The 23,029-nt window shown below is 44.1% G+C and overlaps 1 protein-coding gene across 3 annotated transcripts in view; it reads right to left on the reverse strand.

Annotated features, from left to right (window-relative positions):
- Nucleotides 1-23,029, reverse strand: part of LOC126293467 (uncharacterized) — a 203,385-nt gene that overhangs the window by 46,777 nt on the left and 133,579 nt on the right. For 2 of the 3 annotated variants that reach the window (XM_049986710.1, XM_049986709.1), the window contains exon 2: nt 7,345-8,881. In XM_049986710.1, the coding sequence (XP_049842667.1) occupies nt 7,345-7,472 (128 nt within the window). In that variant the 5' untranslated portion in view covers nt 7,473-8,881. Of the gene's footprint in view, nt 1-7,344; nt 8,882-17,958; nt 17,980-23,029 lie in introns of those variants that run through there. The other variant, XM_049986711.1, reaches the window with a different exon arrangement.

Below are 23,029 nucleotides of genomic sequence, written 5' to 3' on the forward strand. Positions count from 1 at the left end.
CGCACCTGCTGTTATGCGATGTCTCATTTCATTCATAGTTGTTGGTGAAGTAGGCACATAAACAGAGTCTTTCATAAACACCCACTAGAAATAAACACATAGAACCAGGTCCTGTGACCTTGGAGGCCAGTATTGTAAGGCTGAATCATTTGGTCCAATGCTACTGATCCATTGTTCAGTAATCCTTCGATTTCCTGCGCTTCCAGATTCCAGGGTGGCGGTGCCCCATCCTGTTGGTAAATGAAGTCGTTGGAATCAGTCTCCAACTGTGGCAAAAGAAAGTTCTCAAGCACATCGAGATATGTGCTTTCAGTAATAGTGTTCTCGGCAAAGAAAAACCTTTTCCAGTGAAACTGCACAAAACACATTAAATTCCCTCTCATGCTGTACAACCTCATATGATTGCTCCGTACGTCATATTCTTACATTATGATGGTTCACCTTTCAATTTAAATGGATTGTTGTCTCGTCAGTAAACGCTAATCCTTTATCCTGCCAAGAACGAAATTATAGAAGTCTATCCGACGTTGTTCGTCACCTTCACGAAGAGCTTGCAGTAGCTGGATTTTGTGTCGTCTCACGTGTAAACGTCGACGCAACACACCCCAGACGGACATCGGGGTCATGTTGAGCTGTCGAGGTACACGGCGAATGGTTTTCTGCGGACCCCTTGTGAAAATATGGTGGATGCGTTTGACGTCTGCGTTACACACTCGGATACGTCCCGGCGCTTTGCCTTTACACAAACAACCTGTTTCTCGGAATTGTTCGTGCCATCGTCTAATGTTCTCTGCTGTAGAAGGATCCACACCATATCTAGTTCAAAAGTCATACCAAACAGTTGTTACTAACCCGCACTGCGCAAAACGTAGAACACAAAACACTTTCTATGGTCTCGACACCATTTTTATTACAACTGAAGTGGGCGCACACTGCTGCTACCTAGCGGGAACCATGTAAAACTAGAGAGTACGCTCTTTCCAACAGTACGTTGCTCACGCACACATCTGAAATGACGTAGTAGTTCTGATATTTTTTCTTTAAATCGGATGATACTTTTTGATACACCCTGTATTTTTTATGCGCTCCTGATTGGACGTAGAAGAGGATCGTAAGGCGCTAACCTGGTCAGAGTAAAGATGCAAATAGCCAAATAACAAATGCGTCATGAAAAATGTTGAAATGTGTGTGAAATCTTATGGGACTTAACTGCTAAGGTCATCAGTCCCTAAGCTTACACACTACTTAACCTAAATTATCCTAAGGACAAACACACACACACACACACCAATGCCCGAGGGAGGGCTCGAACCTCCGCCGGGGCCAGCAGCACAGTCCATGACCGCAGCGCCTAAGACCGCTCGGCTATACCCGCGCGGCAATGCTTCGGAATATCATTACAGCGTGTTGATTTTCAGACTCGAGAATTAAACTGCTTGCGGGTGTTCCATAGTGGAAAATTATGCTAATTCATTACGTGATGCGCACATTAGGAAGCCTATGGAGCTCCTACCTTGTCCGAAAATACCAAAATAAAATAAAAAAAACTGAGCGAACGTTGTGAAGCATTTTATTGGAAACATATATCGTGGTACACAAGCACGTATTACAGTTTACAGCACCGTTATCTGAACAGCCAGTTGCCACCCGTGTTTCCTACAGTGGTTTTGTTTGCTCGCTGGAATAATTTAGAAGTGAGCTGTAATGAACGCTTTGTTCGCCAGTGATTGAAAGTTTTTTTTCGAGCGGGGGATAGGGCCCACCCTATATACTTTTTTTTTTTTCATTGCCGCTCGGACGCAGATCGAACAATGGACACAGTATTGTCCAGATTATCGTGAGGCCTAATCTGCTTTTTTTCTGTTTTTGTTTGGTTATTCCATCGCCGCCTGCCCAGAATCTCCACCCTCTCCCGACGCCTCTCCCTCCCCCAACGCACTCCAACCCCCTCCTGCGAGTCGCACCCCCAGCAAAACGTAATCGCCTACAGCCTTGGTTTCTCTGTTGCACTAACAGTATACATTTCATGCGAATGCAACATAGCTAGTAGCACCTCACGTTAGTAACGCATGCATATCCACATCTGGCATCTGTGCTCTGCAGACGAACGTGAAGTGCATGGCTGTGGGTGCCTTCGACCAGTTGCGAGGTGTTCGTTGCTTTCCATTGCCCTATGGAACGCGAGAAATACAGGATGTTACAAAAAGGTACTGCCTAACTTTCAGGAAACATTCCTCACATACAAATAAAGAAAAAAAATGTTATGTGGACATGTGTCCGGAAACGCTTAATTTCCATGTTAGGGCTCATGTTAGTTTCGTCAGTATGTACTGTACTTCCTCGATTCACCGCCAATTGGCCCAATTGAAGGAAGGTAATGTTGACTTCGGTCCTTGTGTTGACATGCGACTCATTGCTTTACAGTACTAGCATCAAGCACATCAGTACGTAGCATCAACAGGTCAGTGTTCATCACGAACGTGGTTTTGCAGTCAGTGCAATGTTTACAAATGCGGAGTTGGCAGATGCCCAATTGAGGTATGGACTAGCACGGGGAAATAGCCGTGGCGCGGTACGTTTGTATCGAGACAGATTTCCAGAACGAAGGTGTCCCGACAGGAAGACGTTCGAAGCAATTGATCGGCGTCTTAGGGAGCACGGAACATTCCAGCCTATGACTCGCGACTGGACAAGACCTAGAACGACGAGGACACCTGCAATGGACGAGGCAATTCATCGTGCAGTTGACTATAACCCTAATGTCAGAGTCAGAGAAGTTGCTGCTGTACAAGGTAACGTTGACCACGTCACTGTATGGAGAGTGCTACGGGAGAACCACTTGTTTCCGTACCATGTACAGCGTGTGCAGGCACTATCAGTAGCTGATTGGCCTCCACGGGTTCACTTCTGCGAATGGTTCACCCAACAATGTGTCAATCCTCATTTCAGAGCAAATGTTCTCTTTACGGATGAGGCTTCATTCCAACGTGATCAAATTGTAAATTTTCACAATCAACATGTGTGGGCTGAGGCGAATCCGCACGCAGTTGTGCAATCACGTCATCAACACAGATTTTCTGTGAACGTTTGGGCAGACATTGTTGGTGATGTCTTGATTGGGCCCCATGTTCTCCATGGAGCACGTTATCATGATTTCATACGGGATACTCTACCTGTGTTGTTAGAACATGTTGTAAGTAGGCTGTTTAGGTTTTCTTATTGGTAACGCAACATAGCGCTCTGTATGAAAAATCACTGGCTGTGCTGTGCGCAGTCTGTGGCTAGTTTGCATTGTTGTCTGCCATTGTAGTGCTGGGCAGCGGCAGCTGGATGCTAACAGCGCGTAGCGTTGCGCAGTTGGAGGTGAGCCCCAGCAGTGGTGGATGAGGGGAGAGAAATGGCGGAGTTTTGAAATTTGTAAGACTGGATGTCATGAACTGCTATGTATATTATGATTTTTCAACACTATTAAGGTAAATACATGGTTTTTTCTCTATCAAAATCTTTCATATACTAACCATGCCTATCAGTAGTTAGTGCCTTCAGTAGTTTGAATATTTTATTTAGCTGGCAGTAGTGGTGCTCGCTGTACTGCAGTAGCTTGAGTAACGAAGATTTTTGTGAGGTAAGTAAATTGTGAAACGTATAGGTTAATGTTAGTCAGGGCCATTCTTTCGTAGGGATTTTTGAAAGTCAGATTGCGTTGCGCTAAAAAGTATTGTGTGTCAGTTTAAGCACAGCCATGTATAATTTTTCTAAGGGGACGTTTCAATGTGCCTTTACAAGTACGACACAACATGTGGTTCATGCACGATGGAGCTCCTGCACATTTCAGCCGAAGTGCTCGTACGCTTCTCAGCAACAGATTCGGTGACCGATGGGATTGGTAGAGGCGGACCAATTCAATGGCCTCCACGCTCTCCTGGCCTCAACCCTCTTGACTTTCATTTATGGGGGCATTTGAAAGCTCTTGTCTACACAACCCCGGTACCAAATGTAGAGACTCTCCGTGCTCGTATTGTGGAGGGCTGTGATACAATACGCCATTCTCCAGGGCTGCATCAGCGCTTCAGGGATTCCATGCGACGGAGGGTGGATGCATGTATCCTCGCTAACGGAGGACATTTTGAACATTTCCTGTAACAAAGTGTTTGAAGTCACGCTGGTACGTTCTGTTGCTGTGTGTTTCCATTCCATGATTAATGTGATTTGAAGAGAAGTATTAATTTAGCTCTAACATGGAAAGTAAGCGTTTCCGGACACATATGCCGTTAACATATTTTCTTTCCATCTGTTTGAGGAATGTTTCCTGAAATTTTGGCCGTACCTTTTTGTAAAAGCGTTAAATCTTGCTGTGTAGTCTCCGATTATCTTCAAGCGCGTATTAGTTTACTTTCCTTAGTGTTTCCTTGGAGCTCTCCCACGCTTGAAACAAACCAATGCCCATTCGTGTTGCGCATGTCTGTATACGTTCATTATCCTGAAATATGTTTCTCCACTCTATTTCCGGCCTGTTTCAGCGACAGTAACCTAATTTTCATATACACTCGTCTTGTCCAAATTACACTCCTGGAAATTGAAATAAGAACACCGTGAATTCATTGTCCCAGGAAGGGGAAACTTTATTGACACATTCCTGGGGTCAGATACATCACATGATCACACTGACAGAACCACAGGCACATAGACACAGGCAACAGAGCATGCACAATGTCGTCACTACTACAGTGTATATCCACCTTTCGCAGCAATGCAGGCTGCTATTCTCCCATGGAGGCAATCGTAGAGATGCTGGATGTAGTCCTGTGGAACGGCTTGCCATGCCATTTCCACCTGGCACCTCAGTTGGACCATCGTTCGTGCTGGACGTGCAGACCGCGTGAGACGACGCTTCATCCAGTCCCAAACATGCTCAATGGGGGACAGATCCGGAGATCTTGCTGGCCAGGTTTCTTGACTTACACCTTCTAGAACACGTTGGGTGGCACGGGATACATGCGGGCGTGCATTGTCCTGTTGGAACAGCAAGTTCCCTTGCCGGTCTAGGAATGGTAGAACGATGGGTTCGATGACGGTTTGGATGTACCGTGCACTATTCAGTGTCCCCTCGACGATCACCAGAGGTGTACGGCCAGTGTAGGAGATCGCTCCCCACACCATGATGCCGGGTGTTGGCCCTGTGTGCCTCGGTCGTATGCAGTCCTGATTGTGGCGCTCACCTGCACGGCGCCAAACACGCATACGACCATCATTGGCACCAAGGCAGAAGCGAATCTCATCGCTAAAGACGACACGTCTCCATTCGTCCCTCCTTTCACGCCTGTCGCGACACCACTGGAGGCGGGCTGCACGATGTTGGGGCGTGAGCGGAAGACGGCCTAACGGTGTGCGGGACCGTAGCCCAGCTTCATGGAGACGGTTGCGAATGGTCCTCGCCGATACCCCAGGAGCAACAGTGTCCCTAATTTGCTGGGAAGTGGCGGTGCGGTCCCCTACGGCACTTCGTAGGATCCTACGGTCTTGGCGTGCATCCGTGCGTCGCTGCGGTCAGGTCCCAGGTCGACGGGCACGTGCACCTTCCGCCAACCACTGGCGACAGCATCGATGTACTGTGGAGACCTCACGCCCCACGTGTTGACCAATTCGGCGGTACATCCACCCGGCCTCCCGCATGCCCACTATACGCCCTCGCTCAAAGTCCGTCAACTGCACATACGGTTCACGTCCACGCTGTCGCGGCATGCTACCAGTGTTAAAGGCTGCGATGGAGCTCCGTATGCCACGGCAAACTGGCTGACACTGACGGCGGCGCTGCACAAATGCTGCGCAGCTAGCGCCATCCGACGGCCAACACCGCGGTTTCTGGTGTGTCCGCTGTGCCGTGCGTGTGATCATTGCCTGTACAGCCCTCTCGCAGAGTCCGGAGCAAGTATGGTGGGTCTGACACACCGGTGTCAATGTGTTCTTCTTTCCATTTCCAGGAGTGTAGAAAGTAAGCGTATGATGTAGGTATTTAAAACTGACACGTTTCGCGCTAGTGGCCCATCTTAGGAAATACTGTAAGTTAACTATAACGTATCTATTCATGTATGTCTGCAGGCTTTCGTGGCGGTTGTTACAGTAGTTAAAACCTTTTGGATTATTAGGCCGAGTTATGGGTCTTCTTAAATGTTCGACATTTCGACCGCTCTGCTGGGATCTTCCTCATGATCTTTTGGTGTCCGCCACTGCTAGAGTGTTCGGCCTAATAACACAGAAAATTTTAACTTTAATGTATCTATTACATTAAGTTGTGACCACTATTCTGTCCAGTCGCTGCTAAGTAACTGTTGACTTAAATAATCTGTAAAAAAATATTGCCTTAGACAGCGTAAACCGCACTAGTCAAAAGGTAAGCGCGAATGGAGAGTAGTCACAATCGTCAAATATGAAAATAGAAGCTTGAAAAGTTGAAAAGGGAAATAAAACTTTATAATTTTTTTTTTTCCGAAACAGAGAACCAATTTACTCCTATTAAGTACTGGTCCTTCACAATAGAGGAAAGATTCTAAGACGAGTCACGCCATTGTCTCTTGACTAGCTTTTTCCGCTTAAGAACCTTCAACATCACAGCGCGTCAGCAATCGTTAGTTAATGTACTTAAAAAAAATCTAGAAACCCGCCTCGACTGCGTAAGAAGCACCTAGTGTTAACCTAGGTTTCGGCGTAGATAACCACAACTTCTTCAGGACAATAAAACCCACAAGTGCCTAAGAAGACCTTTGTCGATGATTAAAAGAACACCATGGCTGTACACTTATAAATGAATAAAAGGGAAAACACAAACAGTATATGTGTACAAAGTCTAAACCGTTACTTAATTTAATGGTGTAACCTCCACCTCACGCCGGCCAACGTTTGATGGGTCATGACCCGCCATAAACTGCAGTATTTTTGCTTGTTGCTTCTGATAGAACATGGTCGCCATATGTCTCGACAATCATTCGGTGTGACTCTGCAGCACATTTTTTCAAATGAAAACAAAAAAGTAATGCTTTCAGCAAATCATCACTTTCTGGTACAAAATCCGACGTTGTTAACACGATGAAAGCATATGATGTTGTTTCTTCCATGACTTGATGTATACTAAATTTAAAAAAAAAAATTAAGGCTCGTTCACAACAAACGTTCCCTATCGACACATTTGTATCTTAACGCTCATTTCTTGCGGGTACACCTGGTACAGAACTAAATGAACTGCGTTTTTGAGTTAAATATGCCAGTCTTCTGCCGAAGAAGGACTAAGAAGAAGAAAGACAAGTAGAAGGAGAATGTGAAGAAGTATGGAGTGACGGTAAGACTCACCCATCATCCGACGGATCGTCATCGAGGTTGAGATTGTCGGGCAGCAGGTTGCACGACCTCGCGGAGAGCAGCGCCCCTACCATCACGACCAGCAACCACCGCTCGCACGACCCCGCCTTCTCCACCATGGTCAGCTTCCGGCGACCGTGCTGCTCCAACTTTCACCAGACACCGCTTCTCCTATTCACTCGTCCAGTCCAGCACCGGTCCACCTACCTGTCAAACGCCACGTCCAAAAAATTATAAAGTCCACAGCCCTTGCCACAGGACCTTACGGTGCTGCTGGTGACAAATTAGCCCAACACTTGTGTGGCAGTGTCTCCAGTACACCGAATTTGACCTCTTCACGTTGACCGATATGGTTGCGCTCTCTCTTCTCGAGTCGCTTATCAGTCACACTCAATCACTTTAACAGGTAAGAAAAAACAGCCTGCCTCATTTATACCTTTCAGTGCGGCCTACTTTGTCCTTGCAGTAGACTTGATGAAAAATTATCCCAGCACCTCTGGAAGTGATCTAATGCGGCTCCTGTGTTAAAAGCAGTCACTGCTGGTGGAAAAATATGAAACACTGATTTCCAGTTCCAGAAGTGGGTGTGAGCACTTGCGACCCTTGTTGAGAGCTGCCCGTGGGTCTACTGCCTTGAGGAGACTCGTTCTCCTATTCCACAGCCGCAAGGTTGTCACCGAACTAACGCGCATACTGATGGCTAGCGCAGTTCAACCAGAGCAGTATCGTACAGATCTAAGCTTCAAAAGTCTTCTTCGACGCTGTCGGTAAACAGAATCAACACCAAACGTAGCAGCTCTGGTTTTCTGCAGTAGAGCAGGCTGAAGCTCTTTCGGACAAGTCTCTCTTCTTCGGGATTTGACAGCGCTACGCGGCTACTGCACTGCTGCTGACGTCAGCTTCAAGGACCTTCCACGACGAAGACCTGAACAGTACCGTACAGATCTGAGCTTTAAAAGTCTTCTTCGACGCTGTCGGTAAACAGAATCAACACCAAACGTAGCAGCTCTGGTTTTCTGCAGTAGAGCAGGCTGAAGCTCTCTCGGACAAGTCTCTCTTCTTCGGGCTTTGACAGCGCTACGCGGCTACTGCACTGCTGCTGACGTCAGCTTCAAGGACCTTCCACGACGAAGACCTGAACAGTACCGTACAGATCTAAGCTTTAAAAGTCTTCTTCGACGCTGTCGCTAAACAGAATCAACACCAAACGTAGCAGCTCTGGTTTTCTGCAGTAGGGCAGGCTGAAGCTCTCTCCGACAACTGTCTCTCTTCTTCGGGCTACTGCACTACTGCTGACGTCAGCTTCAAAGGTCTTCCACGACGAACACCTACACGTCCCGCGGACTTCTTTGAATGACCCCGGCGGTGAATTTTACGGTGTGGCTTAGCACTTTACGTGGTCCCCGCCAGCCAAGCACGCCGTGAGCGGTTTGCGCGCCGCAGTCTCCAGACAGATGAGCTCCCGGCTATCGTGCCGCTATCACGGCTGCCGACGCCTGCGTCAGATGGTCGCGCGGAGAAATGACGCCTGCGAAGATAAGAACAGATCGCTATCCGATAGCCGACAGTTCATCAGCAAGCGGCCAGTGGCCCTCTGACAATAGAGAGAGAGAGAGAGAGAGAGAGAGAGAGAGAGAGAGAGAAATGTAGGTAGGATTAAATGAGTGCAGACACTAGGCTTCTGTCCAGGTGCATTCACACTCAAGATATTCAGAAATATCGATGAAGGGCGGCTTGCCAAAGCTCAAACAGCAGAAGAAAAAAAAATGCAAAGCGTGGCTAGGACAACGAGGCAGTGGGAGAGATTACTCCAGGAAAACGAGGAAGAGAATTAGGATTACGGATATGGACAGTATCAGTCACTAGAGGTACAGCAATATTGTCAAAAATTGAAATAAAGTCTTTAAATGCGAATTTCTGTAAATTGCCAGAATGAAATTTTCACTCTGCGCCGGAGTGTGCGCTGATATGAAACTGCCTGGCTGATTAAAACTGTGTGCCCGACAGAGGCTCGAATTAGGGACCTTTGCCTTTCGCGGGCAAGTGCTCTACCATATTTTTTTTAATCACATTTTGTTCGATTTTGTTCGTTGCATCTGGTCGGCGCGGACGTCTTAAGACATGCGTTTAAGTTCGTTGTTGATCGATTAACTCGGTTTTTTATTACAGAGGGAGCTAAAATTCTGACAGAACACGCTGAGCTACCGTGCCGGCATCCATCTGAGCTACCGAAGCACGACTCAAGGAAGGTAGGAAGTTCGGAAGGTAGGAGACGAGATACTGGCAGAAGTAAACCTGTGAGGACCGTGCTTCGGTAGCTCAGATGGTATAGCACTTGCCAGTGAAAGGCAAAGGTCACGAGTTCGAGTCTCGGTCGGGCACACCTTTTTACCTGCCAGGAAGTTTCAAAAAAAAAATGGCCATGTTCTGAGACAGAGCTTCGTGAGCACGATGCATAGGTAGGAGATGCTAGCTCGGAGCAAGGGAAGAGTACCCCAAACACATCACCGAATTACCTCACCTCCACTCGCACAAGTGCTGTACATACACTGAAGAGCCGAAGAAGCTGACACTTCCGGTACGATGGACGTGGAAGAATTATCGGCAAATTTTAAACACATTGTAAATCACGCATTGGACAAGTATGTGCCGAATCTACATCCACATCTACATCTACATCCATACTCCGCAAGCCACCTGACGGTGTGTGGCGGAGGGTACCCTGAGTACCTCTATCGGTTCTCCCTTCTATTCCAATCTCGTATTGTTCGTGGAAAGAAGGATTGTCGGTATGCTTCTGTGTGGGTTCTAATCTCTCTGATTTTATCCTCATGGTGTCTTCGCGAAATACACGTTGGAGCGAGAAATATACTGCTTGACTCGTCAGTGAAGGTATGTTCTCGAAACTTTAACAAATGCCAATGCCGAGCTACTGAGCGTCTCTCCTGCAGAGTCTTCCACTGGAGTTCATCTATCATCTCCGTAACGCTTTCGCGATTACTAAATGATCCTGTAATGAAGAGCGCTGCTCTCCATTGCATCTTCTCTATCTCTTCTATCAACCCTGTCTGGTACGGATCCCACACTGCTGAGCAGTATTCAAGCAGTGGGCGAACAAGCGTACTGTAACCTACTTCCTTTGTTGTCGGATTGCATTTCCTTAGGATTCTTCCAATGAATCTCAGTGTGGCATCTGCTTTACCGACGATCAACTTTATATGATCATTCCATTTTAAATCACTCCTAATGCGTACTCCCAGATAATTTATGGAATTAACTGCTTCCAGTTGCTGACCTGCTATTTTGTAGCTAAATGATAAGGGATCTATCTTTCTTGTATTCGCAGCACATTACACTTGTCTACACCGAAATTCAATTGCCATTCCCTGCACCATGCGTCAATTCGCTGCATATCCTCCTGCATTTCAGTACAATTTTCCATTGTTACCACCTCTCGATACACCACAGCATCATCTGCAAAAAGCCTCAGTGAACTTACGATGTCATCCACATATACTGTGAATAGCAACGGTCCTATGACACACCTTTGCGGCACACCTGAAATCACTCTTACTTCGGAAGACTTCTCTCCATTGAAAATGACATGCTGCGTTCTGTTTTCTAGGAACTCTTCAATCCAATCACACAATTGGTCTGATAGTTCATATGCTCTTACTTTGTCCATTAAACGACTGTGGAGAACTGTATCGAATGCCTTGCGGAAGTCAAGAAACACGGCATTTACCTGTGAACCCGTGTCTATGGCCCTCTGAGTCTCGTGGACGAATAGCGCTAGCTGGGTTTCACACGATCGTCGTTTTCGAAACCCATGCTGATTCCTACAGAGTAGATTTCTAGACTCCCGATAAGTCATTATACTCGAACATAATACGTGTTCCAAAATTCTACAACTGATCGACGTTAGAGATATAGGTCTACAGTTCTGCACATCTGTTCGGCGTCCCTTCTTGAAAACGGGGATGACCTGTGCCCTTTTCCAATCCTTTGGAACGCTTCGCTCTTCTAGAGACCTACGGTACACCGCTGCACGAACGGGGGCAGTTCCTCCGCGTACTCTGTGTAAAATCGAACTGGTATCCCATCAGGTCCAACAAAGTGTGTTCCGAATAGGGTTACTGATAAAATATCGACACATCACTATACCGATCACTTTCCCGAAAAAGTCGATGTGTGTATCGGCTATGCTCTCCCGCTTGTGAATCTAATTATCGATATTAAAACGTCGATATCGAGCGCTATACTTTTTTCACAATTTTCAGGAAATTATTCGAAGCTGTTCCTTTGAAACTGAGTAGAACAAAATTTTTCTTTCACTTTGCGAAAGATCCTTCCTACTTATTGAGCATCCATCACGTCCAGTCTTTCTGTGTGGATGTGTGAAGCAACTATAGGTGGCAGGAAAAGAAGCGTTTGTACTGGGGGGCTGACGGTGTGAATGGAATAACAAGATTTCTCGTGTGATGAACCAGCACACCAGTTGCGCGAAAAAAAAAAATTACTCCAACTGGTGTGTTGTTTCTTCACATCGACATTCTTCAAAAATAGTATGGGCCAAAACAAGAAAAAAATTTCTATTAAACAATAGCTCTAAAGCTGAAGATACCTAAAGTGCTGTAAGCACGTGTTCGTTAGAAGAGAATGTGTTTCACACTAGCCAAAGTGAACAAGCTGAATAGTTGTGAAAGTAGGCCTTTTGAGATCCCATGTCTACTAGGCGTTTCTTTCCTTGTTTTCGTCAATACTTCCTCCTCCCAAAATACAGAAAGCAAAGACATTGCAGCAGAAGAAATCTGTTTCTTACTATAGTAAATATACTATTCCTCAGTACTTCTTAAGGAATATATTTTAGGCCCATGTACTAGACATTTTGACAACAATATGGGATTGTGGGTCAGCCTTGATGAACAAACACTTCTTTTATTTATTTATTCCCTCAAAACTAGTTTCGGTGACAAATATCATTAGTGTTTGCTTTGATTCTTATGCACTATACGTCACAACATGTTTTACTAGGACAAATGTAAGAGTTTCAAGATAAAATTATTGTAGACATTTTAAACTTATTTAATTATAAGAAACCTGTGTCTGAAGTTTGTCACTGTCTTTTGGAACCCCTTGTAGTTGGCTATAATTACAGGCGACATATTTTTGTTCCATTTTGGTTTCCTGAGGCTGTTTACTACACTTACGGAATCGTTTGATACCACAATACAGCTTCTTGTTGAAGGTCAGTAATATTTCACTCATTGCATAAGTCGAATGGCTTCTGCGTTGTAGACCGTTCCCTGCCTAGGTAGGAAATGTAGGGCCTGATAATTTTATGCACTGACGTTTACTGCGCCTTCTGCTTTGTTCTCAGCGATGCCCTTCGATTCATCCATCTAGATCTCTGTCGAAGTCAGGAAGATGGTACTGAACAAAATACTGATTTCAAGCTTCAAAGTTCGAATAATCTCTATATCGTACCGCATTACCGAACATTGGTACATTTTAATAGCGGGCATTTACAAAACTGTGGATCGGGGTGCGTCACAGAGAAACACGCGGTGTCGACCGACCGGCGCGTCATCCTCTGCACATGATGCTGTATCGAGGGGCGTGGTGTCTACACATCATTTTACAGGCCTTGCATTCGTTTCTCCTCACTCCGGCCAAGGGAAAGCCCCTGGCAAGGAACTGAAACCAGGCCATGCGCGCGGAACTCAGACAAACTGACCACTTACCTACTCCATTTTTCTCTAAAAACATCGTATCCATTTCTAATAAAATATTTTTGGTACTGGTGGCCTAATGGTATAGTGTGTGCCTGGAAAAAGAGAGAGCATGAGATGGAAAACCAGTCGGTCTACGGAAATTTTTCGGTCTGCCTTTAACATAACCTGCAGCTCTCCGTGATGCGAAGATTGGCCAAGGAAGACACGTGGTTCGAATTCCACGTCAAACTATAGGTCCCCTTTGCACGACGTGGTTAGTTGAGTAGATTAAGGGCAAACCAACTGCAAAGTGTTTGCTAATTAACAGTACCTAGACAGGCCATTGAACTATTATTATAATAAATCGTTTTCCTAATAGGAGTCATCAGTAACATTTCTGTAAATCTCATACGAATTCTTATTCTATCTATCGCTTGAGACTTGTCCCACAGTTACGCAGGGTCAACCATCGTTAATCGGATTTGGCTGGTTGATGGTTAAGGAGTGGGTCGGATGCCCACCCTGCCGCCAGCACCCCATACCCCCCAGGGCGGAATTGGTGTACCACAACTGCCTGCCGTGAGTGTAATCCATGGAATAGTGTGAAAGGGTTTAGATGTCTGTGAGCCTTGTAACTGAGGCGGAACATGGGGACCAGCCCAGTATTCACCTAGCGGGATGTGGAAAACCGCCTATAAACCACATCCAGGCTGGCTGGCACATCGGCCCTCGTCGTTGACCCGCCGGGCGGATTAGATCCGGAGCCGGCGCACCTGCCTGAGTCCAGGAAGCAGCGCGTTAGCGCCCTCGGCTACCCTGGAGGCTTTCATATGAATACTTATTTTCTTCATTTATTTAAAACTAGTACCCTCAGACTTCAAGAAGAATACAATAATTCTAATCCCAAAGAAAGCAGGTGTTGACAGATGTGAAAATTACCGAACTATCAGTTAAATAAGTCACAGCTGCAAAATACTAACGCGAATTCTTTACAGACGAATGGAAAAACTGGTAGAGGCCGACCACGGGGAAGAGCAGTTTAAAATCCGTAGAAACGTTGGAACACGTGAGGCAATACTGACCTTATGACTTATCTTAGAAAATAGCTTAAGGAAAGGCAAACCTACGTTTCTAGCATTTGTAGACTTAGAGAAAGCTTTTGACAATGTTGACTGGAATACTCTCTTTCAAATTCTCAAGGTAGCAGAGGTAAAATACAGCGAGCGAAAGGCTGTTTACAATTTGTACAGAAACCAGATGGCAGTTATAAGAGTTGAGGGACATGAAAGGGAAGCAGTGGTTGGGAAGGGTGTGAGACACGGTTGTAGTCTCTCCCTGATGTTATTCAATCTGTGTATCTAGCAGGCAGTGAAGGAAACAAAAGAAAAATTTGGTGTAGGTATTAAAATCCAAGGAGAAGACATAAAAACTTTGAGGTTCGCCGATGACATTGTAATTCTGTCAGAACAGCAAAGGACTTGGAAGAGCAGTTGAACGGAATGGATAGTGTCTTGAAAGGAGAATGTAAGATGAACATCAAAAAAAGCATAACGAGGATAATGGAATGTAGTCGAATTAAGTCGGGTGATGCTGAGGGAATTAGATTAGGAAATGAGACACTTAAAGTAGTACAGAAATTTACATATTTGGGGAGCGAAATAACTGATTATGGTCGGAGTAGAGAGGATATAAAATGTAGACTGGCAATGTCAAAGAAAGCGTTTCTGAAGAAGAGAAATTTTTTAACGTGGAGTATAGATTTAAGTGTCAGGAAGTCGTTTCTGAAATTATTTGTATGGAGTGTACCCATGTGTGGAAGTGAAACATGGATGATAAATAGTTTGGATAAGAAGAGAATAGAGGCTTTTGAAATGTGGTGCTACAGAAGAATGCTGAAGATTAAATGGGTCGATCACATAACAAATGAGGAGGTATTGAATAGGATTGGGGAGAAGAGATATTTGTGGCACAACTTGACTAGAAGGAGGGATAGGTTGGTAGCAGATGTTATGAGGCATCAAGGGATCACCAGTTTAGTATTGGAGGGCAGAGTGGAGGGTAAAAATCGTACAGGGAGACCAAGAGGTGAATACACTAAGCAGATTCTGAAGGATGTAGGTTGCAGTAGGTACTGGGAGATGACGGCGCTTGCACAGGATAGAGTAGCATGGAGAGCTGCATCAAACCAGTCGCAGGACTGAAGATCACAACAACAACAACATTTAAAACTAGCTCGAAAAGAGTCAATTCGCTTCGTTTCTATTTTCAGTTATATTCTGAGGACGTTCTGTATCACTCTTGAGGATTCTAGAACACTGTAAAAAATGTACATTAAAAAAGTATTTAAGGCTTTCAAACGTTCTTGAAGGGTTAAAGATATTGTTAAATGCTCTTCATATACGTAAGTATTCAACGAAACCCTAATCTGTAATAAGTACTCCGTTACGTAGAACATTCCAAGACATTTGAGAAGATTTGAAAATATTCATAAATAGATAATAGTTAAAGAAAACTCTCCAACTATCTGAAAGATTACAGAACATTCTGAAACACTCGAGAAGACGTTGAAGAGCACTTCGGGAATATTTTTCAAACGTCTGGAGTACTTTGGAACATACAAATCGGAAGGCATCCACACCATAAAATGATATGGATCATCTGAGAACGTTCTAGTACATTCTCGAACTTTCTGGTTGATTCTGTAATCTTCTGGGAAATTATGCAGCATTCTTCGGGCCATTCTACGCTACTTCGGCCCACCGGCTTCTGGTCGGTCCGATGCCTTCTTTGGACACCCACATTTTCAAATCCATCTTCTGCTGTTCTTAATGCAAACCTTCTTCACGGACAAACTTGGAGGGCTACCGTATCACTCGAGGGGTAGGTGGAATGTGAAGTTATCCTACACTGACAAATCGCACTTACATTCACACTCTACTCTTTGTGTAACAAAAATTAATATGCCAAAAATTAACTATATCATAAATATACTATATACTCTGAAGCGCCAAAGAAACTGCTAAAGGCATGCGTACTCAAATACAGAGTTACGTAAAGAGGCAAAACACGTCGCTTGCGGTCGGCAACACCTGTATAAGGCAACAAGTGCCTGACGCTGTTGTTATATCGGTTACTGTAGCTACAATGGCAGGTTATCACAATTTAAATGAGTTTGAACGTGGTGATATAGTCGGCACAAGAGCGGTGGGACACTACATCTCCAACTTAACGATAAAGAGGAGATTTCTCATATGACCATTTCACGGTAAAACATCAAATCTCCGACATCGCTGCGGCCGGAAAAAGATCCTTCTTGTGTACATAGTTCCGAGAAGTCGACGCGTACACAACTTTCCCACTAGAGCGCGCCGCGCTAAGCACAACAGTGCAGGCGCAGCGCTCGTCCGTCTCTGCACTACGAGATGGCGCTGCCTTAGAGACGGACCAAATTCTGCTTCCGCCATTCTATCTATTAATAGGTAACGCAGCCAATGAGACTGCTGCTAAGGTAGAACCTTTTCTCTTCGCTGATCACACTCGCGCAGTGATACCTGAATGCTCGAGGTATTATAACGAATGTGCAGACCTCCGATTAGTAAGTCTGCATTAGTCTGCATTTGTCTGTACCAGTCTATAGTCAAGTTTCAGTCTGCGCCTAGTAAGATTATCATATTCCTGTACATAGCCATGAAGATAAATGTATAGACACTTTGCCAAGTTTCAGAGATATGTGAGAATAAGATTAACATACCAAGACCAAAGGAACTTCAGATTGTCAATTGTAAATAGCATCCAGAACCAAGTTAAGTAATTTCTATGCTTTTTATTATTTTAATAAATATGTGTGAAGATTAATCAAGTTCTGTTTAAAGTTGGTCACCGTCAATCTGCTACTCTAAGCGTGCAAGAGGCATTTCTATCGTCTGACCTAACGGCAGAAGATAGACACGCCACGATAAGAGCACGAGACATATTGCTGACACTCGCCTGCTTCGCTAGAGCGACAAGTCAAATAATCTGATGGTGAGTGTACAGAAGGTCTTACAGTATGCACACCACAATCCTGCAAGAAAGAGACCAGCAATGACTGAAGAAAAACGTGCATCAACGAGTGTCAGTGTGCAAACCATTCAATGACACGTCATCCACGTGGGCTTTCAGAGCCGGAAGCTCACTTCTGAACCTTTGATAACAGCGCAGCACAAAGCCTTAGGCCTCGCCTGGTCCCGGCAACACCGAATCTGGACTGTTGACGGCTGGAGACATGTTGACTCTTCAGACCAGTCTCGTTTCGAATTGTTTTGAGGGGATGGACGTGTACGGGTATGGAGACAACATCATGAATCCATGGACCCTGCGTGTCAGCATGGGACTTTTCAAGCTCGTGAAGGCTCTGTAATGGTGTGGGGCGTGTGCAGTTGGAGTGATGTGGGACCCCTGATACGTCTAGATACGACTCTGACAGGTGACATAGCTGTAAGCGTCTTGTCTGATCACCTGCATGCAATCATGTCCGTTGTGCATTCCGACGGACTTGGGCAATTTCAGCAGGACAATACGACACTCCGTGCGTTCAGAGTTGTTACAGAGTGGCTCCAGGAACACTCTTCTGAGTTTAAACACTTCCACTGACCACCACACTCCCCAGACATGGACATTATTGAGCATATCTGGTTTGCTATGGAACGTGCTGCTCTTACGGATTTATGAACAGTCCTGCAGAATTCATGGTGTCAGTTCCCTCCAGCACTACTTCAGACATTAGTCGAGTCCATCCGAGTCGTGTTGCAGCATATCTGCTTGCTCGTGGGGGCCCTACACGATATTTGGCAGGTGTACCCGTTTTTTTGGCTCTTCGGTGTAAGATAACGTTTATTACGAACAGCCTTACCTTGCGCAAGACTCAGCGATCTGTCCCGGCCACGGTGACTTTGCTCGGTGGACAAACAGGCAGCTGTCTGTAGCTGTCATAGGTTCCCAGAGGAATTTATGCCATCTTGATAAGATAGACAGGTTGGTTGTCTGGAGAACAGGAAGCAGGGAATTAACGACAGCCAGTTTGCGTCAGAGCAATGAAGCAGCTGCTCGAGAGAGATTATCTTGGACAGATAAAACAACTTCTGTCAGACTCCATAACATAATAAGTTGTCATCGCACGGGCTAGCGATTACGCCAAGTGATCACGTGGGCAATAGATGCCAGGCACTTGTGTGCAAATTACTGTCCGTAAGTATTATTAGGAAACGAGCAGGGTTGCGATATGGTTTAGACACAGTACGCAAATTTGTGAGGTTCCAATCCCTAGTCTAATAATATTGCTTTTTTCCCTTCCATTTCCTCGAGCGCGTTTATTAGTCTTTTTTCTCTTGCTTGTGCGTCGTATTTGTAGGGCTCTGATGGCCTTTGAAATAGTGTGGACGGTCTCTTCCAAACGTGTTGCCATTATAGAATTATTGTTCTCTTTGAAAATAACATGTTCTTTAAATCTGGTGTTAAACTTACCCCATGTCTGGCCTGTATGAAATTTATGTCATCCTCCGCTGTCAATTTCCTAGATTTTAGACCTTGACAAGGAGTCCACTTCGTTGTTTATGTAGCGAGTCAACATACCCACAGTAAGCTCAGAATTAAACCTTATTTTCTTTCCATTTATTTGTCACCAGTTTTCCGAAATTTTTTTTCTTTTTTTTAAAAGCGGCCCGATGCGAAGTCGGCTCATGCGCCAACCTCATCATCTCAGAGTAGCACTTTCATCTTCCGTACTCAGTTATTTGTATTCCAAACAAGTTACCATATGCAACTGTTAAGCCCGTCAATAAGAAATGTGATACGGAAAATTCCAATAAGTATCACCCAGTTTTGTTACTGTCATCTTTCCCCTCAATTATAAACACTTCACTCAACTTAATAGAGCCATAAAAACTCTAAGAAACAAGTGCTCGTATGGTATTGACGGAATTTCAGACAGAATTCTTAAAAGTTATTCTAACTTACAAGTAGTGTCCTTAGTAACATCTGCAAAGCAATCTCTGGCACAGTGGATTTTTGCAAACAAGCTACCACATGCAACTGTTAAGCCCGTCAATAAGAAAGGTGACAACGAAATTCAAATAATTATCGTCCAGTTTCGTTACGATCGTCTTTCTCCAAACATTCAAAAAAGTAATACATTCGAGAGTAGTCCCACATTTCAGTCGAAGCCACTTACGTAGCACATCACAGTTTGGATTCGAGGAGTGTTACTCAACGAGAATGCTATGTATACGTTCACACACCAAATATTGAAGTCCTTAAATAATAAAACATGGCCAGTTGCTGTTTCTTATGACTTATACAGGGTATTTGTCGCTTAGATTATGTTACAGTGTTAGAAAAACTCAAGTTTTATGGAACTGATGGTTTAACGCACAGTTTGTCTGACTTGCACTTGTTGTTCTTGTTCTTGTTCTTGTTGTTGTTGTGGCCTTCAGTCCTGAGACTGGTTTGATGCTGTTCTCGATGCTATTCTATCCTATGCAAGCTCCTTCATCTCCCAGTACCTACTGTATCCTACATCCTTCTGAATCTGCTCAGTGTATTCATCTCTTGGTCTCCCTCTACGATTTTTACTCTCCACGCTGCCCTCCAGTATGAGATTGGTGATCCCTAGATGTCTCAGAAAGTATCATACCAACCGATTCCTTCTTCTAACAAGTTGTGCCACAAACTCCTCTTCTCCCCAATCCTATTCAATACCTCCTCACTAGTTATGTGATCTACCCATCTAATCTTCAGCTTTCTTCTGCAGCACCACATTTCAGAAGCTTCTATTCTTTTCTTGTCCAAACTGTTTATCGTCCGTGTTTCCCTTCCATACATGGCTGCACTCCATATAAATACTTTCAGAAACGACTTCCTGACACTTAAATCGATACTCGATGTTAACAAATTTCTCTTCTTCAGAAGCGCTTTCCTTGCCATTGCCAGTCTACATTTTATATCCTCTCTACTTCGACCATCATCAGTTATTTTGCTCCCCAAATGGTAAAACTCCTTTATTACTTTAAGTGTCTCATTTCTGATCTAATTCCCTTAGCATCACCCGACTTAATTCGAGTACATTCCATTATCGTCGTTTTGCTTTTGTTGATGTTCATGATATACCATCCTTTCAAGACAAGACAAGACAAGACAAGAATTACAATGTCATCGGCGAACCTCAAAGTTTTTATTTCTTCTCCATGGATTTTAATACCTACTCAGAATTTTTCTTTTGTTTCCTTTACTGCTTACTCAACATACAGATTGAAAAACATCGGGGAGAGGCTACAACCCTGTCTTACTCCTTTCCCAACCACTGCTTCCTTTTCATGTCCCTCAACTCTTATAACTGCCATCTGGTTTCTGTACAAATTGTAAATATCCTTTCGCTCCGTGTATTTTGCCCCCGCCACCTTCAGAATTTGAAAGAGAGTATTCCAGTCAACATTGTCAAAAGCTTTCTCTAAGTCTACAAATGCTAGAAACGTAGGTTTGCCTTTCCTTAATCTATTTTCTAAGATAAGTCGTAAGGTCAGTATTGCCTCACGTGTTCCAACATTTCTACGGAATCTAAACTGCTCTTCCCCGAGGTCGGCCTCTACCAGTTTTTCCATTCGTTTGTAAAGAATTCGCGTTAGTATTTTGCAGCTGTGACTTGTTTAACTGATAGTTCGATAATTTTCTCATCTGTCAACACCTGCTGTCTTTGGGATTGGAATTATTATATTCTTCTTGAAGTCTGTGGGTATTTCGCCTGTCTCATACATCTTGCTCACCAGAAGGTAGAGTTTTGTCAGGACTGGCTCTTCCAAGGCTATCAGTAGTTCTACTGGAATGTTGTCTACTCCCGGGGCCTTGTTTCGACTCAGGTCTTTCAGTGACACTGTGATTTTGATGTAGGAACAAGTCATATTTGTAGATATGCTAGGCGCGTTTTGACTTACTTTATGAATGATTTTTTAGTAGTAGATAATGTCATGTGCGTCGTTGCTCCTATGACATCATGTTATTCTCGTAAAATAAATCCAAGATGTTTTACGCTATTTTGGGATCTCGTTACTTTCGAGCAGTTGTTGCAAAGCTCTTTTATGTAAGGCCCATGTTAACACTAGGAAGATAATAACTATTTTACAGAAATTAGCTACTTAACGGGCATATCCTTTTGTTCTCAATTATATTTAATTACTCTCAATCTGTATTCTGTACTCACTACACTGTTCATTCCATTCAGCAGATCATGAAATTCTTCCTCACTTTCACTCAGGATAGCAATGACATCAGCGAATCGTATCCTTGAAATTCTTATACCTTGAATTTTAATTCCACTCCTGAACGTTTCTTTTATTTCCATCACTGCTTCTTCGATGTAGAGATCGAACAGTAGGAGCGAAAGGCTACATATCCATCTAACACCCTTTTTAATCTGAGGACTTCGTCCTTGGTCGTCCACTCTTATTATTCCCTCTTGGCTCTTATTCATATTGTATATTACCCGTCTCTCCCTATAGCTTACGGCTATTTTTCTCAGAATTTCGAACATCTTGCACCATTTTATCTTCGTATCTTCGTACTTCCATATTTAAACTGGATGTTGCACCATTTTACGTTGTCGAACGCTTTTTCCAGGTCGACGACGTTTATGAACGTGTCTTGTTTTTGCTTTAGGCTTGCTGTCATTGTCAACCGCAGAGTCTGAATTGTCTCTCTGATGCCTTCACCTTTCCGAAAGCCATACTGATCGTCAGTTGTGTGGATGATGTTTTTCCGGAAGTCAGATGCTACATCGCCAGACTCATACATTCTACACATAAACGCAAATAGTCGTTTTGTGGCCACTTCCCCAATGATTTTTGAAACTGCGAGGGAATTTTATCTCTCTGTTTTATCTAGCTTAAATCCACAGAACCTCTCTTAAATTCTAATTCTGGATCCCCTATCTGTTCTAAATCTACTCCTGCTTTTTCCTTGTCTCACATCAGACAAATCTTCTCCCTCTTAAATGCCTTCATTGTACTCTTTCAACCTATCCGCTCTCTCTTCTGCTTTTAACAGTGGAATTCCTAGCCCTTCCTTTGATTTCACCGACGGTTTTTCCGACTTTCCTGTTTGCCGAATCAGGCCTTCCGACAAGTATTTCCGCACGGGATTAGCCGAGCGGTCTTAGACGCTGCAGTCATGGACTGTGCGGCTGGTCCCGGCGGAGGTTCGAGTCCTCCCTCGGGCATGGGTGTGTGTGTTTGTCCTTAGGACAATTTAGGTTAAGTAGTGTGTAAGCTTAGAGACTGATGACCTTAGCAGTTAAGTCCCATAAGATTTCACACACATTTGAACATTTGACAAGTATTTCTTAACATTTGACGAGTATTTCTTTTTTGATTTCTTCACAGTTTTTATGTATCCATTTTGTCTTCTCTCTCCTGCACTTCCTATTAGTTTCCTCCCTAAGATACTTGTATTTCTGTATTCCTGAATTTCACTGAATACTTTGTATTTCCTTCTTTCAGCAATTAACTGAAGTATTTCTTCTGTTACCAAAGGTTTGTTCTAAGTTGTCTTTTTTGTACCTATGTTTTCTTTCCAAATTCTGTGACTGTCCTTTTCAGAGATATCCATTCTTTTTCAACTGTACTGCCTACTGGGCTATTCTTATTGCTGTATCTATAGAGTTAAGGAAGTTCAAGCGTATCCCGTAATTCCTTAGTACTTCCGTATTTTACGTCTTTGAGTATTGATTTTTCCTTACTGATCTCCTAAACTTCAGCCTACTCTTCATCATTACTACACTGTGATCTGTGTATATATCTGCTCCAGGGTATGCCTTACAGGCCATTATATGAATTTGGAATCTGTATCTGACCGTCACATAATCTAACTGAAATCTTTCGGTATTACGCGGCCTTTTCCAAGTGTACCTACTCCTCTTGTGATTCTTGAACAGAGGA

Source organism: Schistocerca gregaria, chromosome 10, assembly GCF_023897955.1.
Source record: "Schistocerca gregaria isolate iqSchGreg1 chromosome 10, iqSchGreg1.2, whole genome shotgun sequence".
Lineage (NCBI taxonomy): Eukaryota > Metazoa > Arthropoda > Insecta > Orthoptera > Acrididae > Schistocerca > Schistocerca gregaria.